The sequence below is a fragment of the Galleria mellonella genome, unplaced genomic scaffold (genome assembly GCF_026898425.1).
Source record: "Galleria mellonella isolate WM207_F2 unplaced genomic scaffold, CSIRO_AGI_GalMel_v1 utg223, whole genome shotgun sequence".
NCBI classification, from domain to species: domain Eukaryota; kingdom Metazoa; phylum Arthropoda; class Insecta; order Lepidoptera; family Pyralidae; genus Galleria; species Galleria mellonella.
This window is the reverse complement of record NW_026442042.1, coordinates 1,616,281-1,626,202: the sequence shown is the minus strand read 5'-3', so window position 1 is coordinate 1,626,202 and position 9,922 is coordinate 1,616,281. Positions and strand designations below refer to the sequence as shown.

The 9,922-nt window shown below is 31.4% G+C and overlaps 1 protein-coding gene across 1 annotated transcript; it reads left to right on the top strand.

The window, feature by feature from the left end:
- The first annotated feature begins 8,445 nt into the window (after nt 1–8,445).
- Nucleotides 8,446–9,922, top strand: LOC113517411 (magnetosome-associated protein MamJ-like). The gene is made up of 2 exons (XM_052894661.1): nt 8,446–8,568; nt 9,272–9,922. Exon 2 carries the CDS (start codon nt 9,289–9,291, stop codon nt 9,751–9,753), a length of 465 nt encoding a protein of 154 aa, XP_052750621.1. The 5' UTR covers nt 8,446–8,568; nt 9,272–9,288; the 3' UTR covers nt 9,754–9,922.

The following is a 9,922-nucleotide window of genomic DNA, read 5'->3' as shown; positions in this document are numbered from 1 at the left end:
GGACATACTCGCATTTTAATTACTTATCCATTGGTTTACAGTATTTAAAAATTTCTGGAAAACCTTAATTTTAGTAATTATATATTGTCAAGATGAAGACGAAATTAGAACCTTTAAATTTTCAATCAATACGCTTAAATATAGAGAAGATTCTTCGTTTGACGGCATCTATTTTTGTGTGTATTATATATGATATCTCTATCAATTTTAAACTGATTTGCTTTTCTTTTTATTCAAATTTGTTGGTTCGTACTAATTTGGTCAAACATGAGATCGATTATTTATTTTCCAAGAAATCTTTTTATTTATTGTGATTATTTTTTATTATGACTTATTCTATTTTTTTTAAATAATATAAAAAATAATAATATATATTTCTTTAGGTATAAATAGAATATTTATTTCTAGGAAAAACATAATTACTATGAAACAAGTCAGTAGGTCATCGATTTTTCCTACATAGAAAATCGTTAGTTACATAAATGTTTCAGTAAAAAGACTATACCTATTGTAGCTAGTAGTTCCTGCACCTTCATTAGAACGTATATTAATTTTATATATAGTTATATGGTGCATATTATTCACATCTGCCCACATGCATACGTAAACAGCAGTGCACTAGTATAATAATATTTTTTTATACCACCAAGTTGACTAACAAGCATACAGTCCGATTGCAATTACTGTATTACGAACAATTATCACAATAATGCTTAAAAATTATTATTTATTAAACAGAAATGTAAACGAATAACAGCTTGATCATTCTTATTACAATCAAGAGAATCTGTTTCCGTATTTGTTCCATTGGCATGGAATAAATATTAATATTTTATGGAATAAAATATTTTTTTTATATCATAATTAACTTCAAAATAAAATTAAGTTTTACACAGTTGAAATTGAGATAAAGTTATTTATATATAAAACGTCACGTGCATCATGTATCGAATGCACGTGACAATTGACTTAGCAGCAAAGATTATCACTAACATAAGTTTTCATAATTAATTAATGCATCTTGTTTTATGTACAATTGCATAATACCTATCAAACATTAAAATTATCAGTTTCAATTGAAAAGAAAATAAATTTTGTACAAAGGTTTACCAACACATACCTTAAGTTTTTTTTCTAATGAGACAAAATGAAATGGCAACTCCGTCTTTGCTGTCAGTATAAGCCTTCTCCTAAACCTTACCAAGATTTCAAGTAGAGGTAATACTGATAGGTAAGAACGACGTGAGGTCAGCTCGTAACGAATCCAAGAGGAATTAACCACGATAGCTTTAATAGGGGACCGCGTAGAGAACAGCTTGACAGAGTATATTTCTGGCAATAGAGACATTAATTCTCATTGCTACTATTCCATCTCATTCCGATATACTATAAGGCAAACATACACAATAAGTTGAGCCCAATTTATAAGCGTGGTTGAGTGCATCAGCACTTGGCCCTAAACTTCAAATTTTACATCTTTAATAAGTGAGGATACCGTATGGTCCCGGCACAAAATAGACCACCCTTTTCTTGCTCGTGGGTGTCGTAAAAGGCGACTACAGAAATTTTATGCTCGAGGGATAGGCAACAGCCACTCTCTTAAAACATCACCAAGGCCTAACTACGATTATCAACCCGCCTGCCAAGCATGGCAACTACTGGCAAAACTGGGGAACTGTACTCAAATTGGGGGAGATTTATATTTAGCAGTGAACATTTAACGGCTGATATCGTAACAAGTGCGATATATTAGTTTATTATTTTACATAAGTTTTTAAATTTAAATTGCAAATAATTCGCTTACTTCGTTTATATATACTTTTTTACTTACAAACATTTCTAGAAATCTAATCAATAACCTACGAGTATAATCCAGCGGATATTCAAAAATGCAATAATCATGATTCATTGACTACTTTAAATTATTAAGGCAATAATACAATATCATGTGTAGATTAAGTCTTGCACACATTATCACGTCCACATGATTACTGTTTATTAATTATTATATTACTGCGTTAAAATTCTTCTGATAATTTTTATTTAAAGTCTGATATAGTTACGTTGATAACATTACATACAACACAATATATTATATATATAGCTACATGGTTCAACATATGTATTGTTCAACAAATCCTGTAATGTTGGTTCAATGAAGTGTTAAACAAATAAACATACAATATAATATCGAATTCATTAACAAGCAATTCATCATCATCATGCTAAAACCTAAATAGTCACCTACAGGGCGGTTCCAGAGAAGTTTTCTCCCGCGAACGGATCAGAGAGTTTATTTGACCGTTTACCATCAGACAGGCTGTAAGCTTGTTTTCCACCTTCGTGGTATAAAAAATTACATTTTTTACTAAGTTAGTAAACAATGTAACTTTTCCTTAATGTAACTTTCCCTCAGATCTGCTTGCCGTATATAAAAAAAATCAGTCATTCTCAAGAATCGTTAAAAAATGTACTTGATGATATTTTAAATTTTTTTGTCAATATTTCTGATATAAAATGATTTATAAATATACAGGTCTTATACATAATACAAATCTTGAAATTATTATGTTATATATTCTAATATACAGACATTAGATTTTTTTGTTGTTTTTCTTACCCATATTATGATGCAACCACCATGACAAACCGGTACACTTAGTCACACCATGATTCATCTGAAAACCATGCGAGATCCAGAAAAATCCCTAAAACAATGTGAAGTAAAAAAAAAACTATTGCGTTAAATTCCAATTCTCATTAAATACACATTCTTTCCTTTTTCAACCGACTTCAAAAAGAACGAGGTTCTCTATTCGGTTGTATTATTTTCATGTTTGTTACATCATAACTCTGTCAGTTATAAACCGCTTTGGAATTCTTTTTTATCTATAAGAATATAACTACAAATTGGTTCCATAGAAATTTTATTAAAATCGGTTCAGTAATTTAGTTTTTAAATTAAGATAACTAGTTTTGTTACAATTGAAGTCAGTTTTTTTGTAAAACACAATCTTAAATTATCAAAAATAAATTCGTACTGTACGTTAAATATATTGAAATATCTAATACACATTCTAACAAATGATCATTGTTACATCAAAATTTTGCTAATCTCTCAGCTACGTAATTATAATAAATCATGCTGTTGAGAATTGATAAATGGAGCTCATAACAGTCATACGCCTTATTTGCGTACTGTAACATCATTAATTACGTCGACTAAGCCAAGACGAAACAAAAAGTGAATTGCCTCTGTAACTGATGGGTCCATTAGTTACCTGGTCACAATTAAAGACTCAGACAAGAGCAGGTGCACAAAAAATATTCTCAGAATCGAGTATATTCCAAGAACGAAGTGTATCTTTAAACGAAGAATGCAATTCAAGCGTAGTCATGACGACATTAAAAGGAATTCACTACGAGGGGTGACTCATGTTGGAACCTATTAGTACTGTATTTGTACTATTACCGGTGTTAACAGTGCTTAGTCCAGGAGTATTCGTAAATACTATACACTATATACTACTTTATAATACGAAATAGTCTACCTAAATGTTTGTAGTCTTTTACCAAAATAAGTAAATAAATTTAATATAAATTAGAAGTGTAACAGTCTTATTATATATTGAATTGTAGCTCTAACATTCATCTGAAAGTAAATTCAATAAAACATAGAAGAAAAAACAATTAGAAATTAGAAAAGTTGATGGTGATAAACTATGTACAAAGCTATATCGAAATAATAGTATATCGTAGCACTGTCATACTGCAATATAGTTGAACGCAATACATATGTAACATGTAAACGTAAATATACCAAATAAAAACTCATAACAAAAAATCGTGAATTGTATTTTTTACTTCTGCTGTTCGAGTCACGGTAACATTTGTCAGTGACATTCAAAGGTCACTTTCAAGAATAAATGCGGGCCTGGGCGTTTATAAAAACTTTGAGTTTTGTTTAAATTTGAACGTTCATGACCCCATTATAATTTATGCACATTATTTTAGAATATTTTCAAAAGTCACTGTTGATTTGGATCCTTTTGTATTTTTGTAACGAAGCGTGAATGTAAATAATTGTGCCATCAGAAATTACATGATATGTATTTAGTTTTTATGTGAAGTGATTTTTAAGTTCATACATGCCAGTAGTAATTTTTTTATTTTTTAACTTAAAGAAAGCTTATATAACGCGCTGAGCTTATTCATAATTCGATAAAATACCGTACATCAATAAACTCTGTCATGAACAAATATTAATTTATTTTCGAGGTTTTCTTGTAATTTATCCAATTATTGTCCAAAATTATGTACATAATTGAAACTAATATATATATATATATATATATATATATATATATATATATATATATATATATATATATATATATATATATATATATATATATATATATATATATATATATATATAGAATAATCAATTATTTACATGGTTGAAGAATTCTTAAAACTCAAACTTGACTTAAAATCAAAATGACTTTACAAAATCCTGAAAAGGAGTTTAATGCATCATATTTTTTTGCATCGTCATGTGTCAAGTTTTTCATTCAAACCTAACAGTGACTTCATCCATTATGAATATACGAGTATGAGTCAGATGCACAGTCTCCTGGAATTTGTACATTGAAAGCAGTTGCACTCGCATGGCAACTTAATCAAATAATTTTTCTAAGTTTACGTGCCAATATAATAATATAACTGTGTAATTTAAATTACAATTATACAATTAGACAAATTTTTAGAATTAACTAAACATAATAATGTTTAGCTTATGTTTGCCCGCTCATTACTTATTTAGATTTTACCTAATATCTAATAATAATAATTTTGTTAACTGTATATAGTACCTTTTAATGATATAAGGTAGCTAGAATTTTCAATGACATCAATTGATATACATAGATATTTTGAACAGAGCAACATCATAAATTATATTACAATTACAGATTAAATTAATTTCACGAATTACAATACTCACAAAAAAAATTCAATTCAACCTTTTAATTGGCTTTCTGTTGTTATATATATTTTATTATTATTATAACTTTAAGCTTTCGTCAATACAAACAAATGAAGAAATGAATAAAAATTTTTCATAAGGTATTTTTTTATCTGTTACAAACTTATTTATGATTTGTTTTTTTTTCTGTTTTTTTTATAATAAATTATCTGTATACTTTTTTGTATACAAACCAGCATATCGTTTTACTAACATTTCGTTACAATATATAAGGAATCAATATATGTTATCTATAATCTAAGATATTATCAATATTTTAATCTTACATTTTATGGCGCGTGTTTAATATTCATAATATTATCTACTAATGTAAAAATAGATATAGCGTGCACTTAAATAACAATATCTACCTATTGATCGTTTGTAACGTTCGGCAGGTAACATCCCAAATCCCACAACGACGGTCGGAATTTTATATCAATCGAACCAAATAGCTTCTTTTTCCTGGAATTATTTTTTCTTGAACGCTTCCACTCTGCGTCTGGGAATCATTTTCGTCCGTCATGGACTTTGTACAATCCATTCTCAGTTTTCTTTGCTTACGACATAAATCTTTGTGAACACACAATATATTTGCTTTTTCTGTTAAAATGTCATAAATCTACAACTTTACAATTTCGTACTAAAAAAAAGAGTCATTATAATGGGACTTCATCCGTCCGTCTGTCACAAATATATATCAAAAACAAGTAATGTTATCGATTTCAAATAGCTTTTTTTGCTGATTCAATACTGTAGGGACCATACAGATGTAAAAAACTTTAAATATATTTGGTGCCACTTAGAATAAGAGGGTTGGCTCAAAAGATCAGCATTATGATAAAATGAGATACCACACACCTCTTACGCATCCTAAGAATGATACAAGAATACAAGTGACTACGAGAAAATCAATTTAACAGTGCAAGAAAAGAAAACTCCTACACCGAGGCAGCTTATCAGTAAAGCTGTACTAGTCCACTTCGGAGCTTTTGCCAGTAGTTACCATGCTTTTCGTAAGAGGCGACTAAGGGAAATTGAAGGTCGAGTAAAGGGCAGCAGCGTCCCTGTTAAAACATCACCGAAGATTAATTGCGGTTGCTAATCCACCTGCCAAGCGTGGAAACTACTGATAAAACTTCCTTTATGAGGAAGGCCTATGTTCAGCAGTGGACAGTTAATGGCTCAGATTATAATAATAATAAAATACTACGCTTTTGACAATGTTTAAAGAAGCGCTGTTTGTTTTTATACAACTTAGAATGGTAAACAAGCTGACGGCCCACCTTATGGAAAGTGTTAACCGTCGCCTATAGACATGAGCAGTACCATGGACATAACAGAGTATACTGGATCGCCCATGATACCCCCCCCCATGCGTTGCCATTCCTGAGGACTCAGGTGTTATTCCTCTGTACCCAGTAAATTCACGCCATATCCCACCCTTCAAACCGAAACACAGCTATGCAAACACAACTGCTTCACGGTTGAAACACGAATGGGACAGAGGTACCCAAGCAATCGACTTTTGTACAAAGTCTCCCTCTGGTAGCCATTCCTCAATCATTAAGTACCTTTAATCGCCTCTTATTACATCCACGAGAAAGAAAAGGATGGTCCATTTTATGCCGGAATCACACGGCAATTACTTATAGTAAGTTATAGTAGTTCAGTATGGAATTACACAGTCTGCGATCTTAAAACACTACCGCAGAAGTTTCCATTATTAGATTTTAAAATAATAATGTATATATATAAAAATTAATGCCACTTTTCATTGTAATTTTGTAACTCAAGAACGGGCTCACTTATCCAAACCAAATGTTTAGACTTTGTTCGGACTATTTAGTAGATGGTTTATGTGAAGTTTGCACAAAATCGGTCGACCGGTTCTTCATTTATCACATTTTTTGTAACAAATGAATTCAATAAATGGCGGATCATTTTGTTAATGGGGATTTTTGTGTCAAATTCGAACTTTTTTTAAGATGGGGATTGTGCTGTCATATTGAAACTTTTTTCAGTATTTGACAGTACAAGCATGATGTTGTGCCATTCATGCGGTCATTTTATTTTGGATATGTTTCAATTAAAGCAAATTGTCAGCGACAATTATTTGTGTTTATATTTTTAAACTTTAATATACCTTTTTTTTTATTGTTTCATTTTATAGGTAGCGAAGCACGTACCGGGCCGCTAGATATATATATAATTTAATACCTTAATTAGTTTTGACTAGCTTTTACTCGCAATTTCATCTGCATGACCTAAGTATACATACTGACTAAAATAAAAAGTAATCTCTGTACCTACTTCTCCATCTCATAAAATTCGTGTATATGTTTGTTTGGGCACCTCTATCCCATTCGTGTTTCTACCGTGAAGCAGTTGTGTTTGCATGGCTGTGTTTAGGTTTGAAGGGTGAGAAATAGCAGTGAATTTACAAGGTACAGAGAAATAACACCTGAGTCCTCAGGAATGGCAACGCATGGAGGGTATCTTGGGCGGAACAGTATACTCTGTTATGTCCATAACACTGCTCTTGTCTATAGGTGACGGTTACCACTTTCCATTAGATGAGTCGTCAGCTTCTTTGCCATTCTAAGTAGCATAAAAAAACAATATTCATAGTGTTTTTAAGCCGTTAAAGCACTAAGAGGTAACAAATGAAACAAACAAACTCACTTGCACATTTACAGAATTAAGTAAAAATATTAGTCCTACTAATAATACAAATGTGGGCATCTAGTAAAGTGATAGCCCAACTGATAGGAGGCTCTGGCATGGCGTCGAAGGTGACGATTTACGCATTTCTTCGTGATACGGGTACAAACCTCACCTGCTTTGAATTTTTCCAATCACACAATAATTAATTATTGGAACATGATTATCGTATTTAAATAATATATAATATATATTCTTTATGTAATAATCATCATCATTCATCATCATTTCAACCGTTAACTGTCCACAGTTGAACATAAGCCTTTCCCATAAGTAAAGTTTTACCAGAAGTTGCCACGCTAGGCAGGCGGATTAGCAACCGCAGTTAGGCTTTTAAAGATGTTTTAAGAGGGACTCTACTGCCCATCCTTTACCATTAGGTTCCTTTAGACGTCTTTTACAACACCCACAGGAAAAGAAGGGCTAGCTTATTCTATACTGGGACTACACGGTTATATAATAATATCCATTATTTAAAAACAAATAGTTTATTTGAATAACATACTCTTAGTTCATATCCTAAACTGACAATTAGGAAAACATCTATGTTATTGCACACAAAGTTGCAATATGTAATTGTTAAAATAAACAATAAAAAAATTCTCGGTGCATAATACCCGTTTACAAATTACAGTAATTAATGTTTAAATACCTAGTTTCCTTTATTTTCTTTTATTATTTTATGACGAGATTTCGTAGCAATTTGACAAAGGACGTTATCTTACCAATAAATATATAATATTTTATTATTCTAAATCAATATAAATACCCTTCGCTGAATATCTGAAACATAGTCCGCACGGATCGATACAACTAAGGTGAGTTTAGAGTATTAAGTATATCTATTCTTTTTAAGGTTCCGTACCAAAAAGGCACAAAGGAATCCTTATGGTGCGACTTTGTCCGTTAGTCCGTCTGTCTGTCACAGCATTATATCTCAGCAACTACTTATCTTCCTAGCATAAGTAGTTGCTGAGACTAAGTTCCAAAATAAAAACTAAAAATTTTGAAACTAAATACATTTTAAAACTGATTTTTATTTATTTTTATGCTGTGTAACTTTTTAGTTATAGTAAGATAGATTCGGAGATAAGGAAGAGAGACTTCCTTATCTCCTAAGTTTCTGATATGAAAAATCTGAAAAAAATACAATTTATAAAAGTAAATATGGATATTACAGGACAATTAACACAATATTTCTAATTAGTACCGTTTTTAAAAAATTACCCAAAAACCTCCGTAAATAAACTTAATTAGTCCAAATTTAGACAACAATTATGAAAATAATAAATTATAAATTGCAATATCAATAATAATAACTATAAAATTTCTGTTTTATATAAGAAATAAAATTAATTTTATTTCATATTCATTATTTAATAAAATATAAATAATAGTTATTCGGCGTGGATGACTTTTTATATAAATTTAGGATGTAATGTCATGATAAACATTCCTTGTTTAACTGTGAAAATGATATTGTAATATATGTTTCATTTGAATATGCTATGTTTATTTCAGCTACAAAATAAAAAAAAATGAAGACCTTCGTCGCGCTTTTTGCCCTAGTGGCAGTGGCCGTCGCTAACCCCCTGCCCTTGGTGCAGATCATCGTCAACGTTGATGCTCCCGCCAACAATAACCCTGTTTCCATAGTCGAGGAAGAACCAGTCGTGGTCGGACCAATTGTTTTGCCTACACCTACTCTGCCCGTCATCCAGCCAGAGCCTCATCCAGTGATCATAGTGGAGAACGCACCGGAAGTCGTACCTGATCCTATTATTCTCCCCGAGCCTGTCCTTCCTGAGCTAGTACCTGAGCCCATCGTACTTCCGGAGCCTACCCTTCCCGAGGTTGCCCCTGAACCTGTCGAAATCCCCCAGCCCGTCCTTCCTGAGGTTGTACCCGAACCTGTCGTACTCCCCGCGCCTGTCTTCCCCAACATTGTACCTCAACCTATCGTTCTTCCCCAGCCCATCCTTCCCGCTGTTATCGCAAATTAAATACAAAACTCAAAAACCTGCACATTATGTTATGGACTGAACCTTAAAAATACACCAAGCAATTGATCAATTTAAAATTCATTCAACTAAAGAACTTCCTCGAGCTATCTAATTAATCAGGAAGTCTGTATTTTATAATTAAATAAAAAACAGTATATTTGCAATAAAA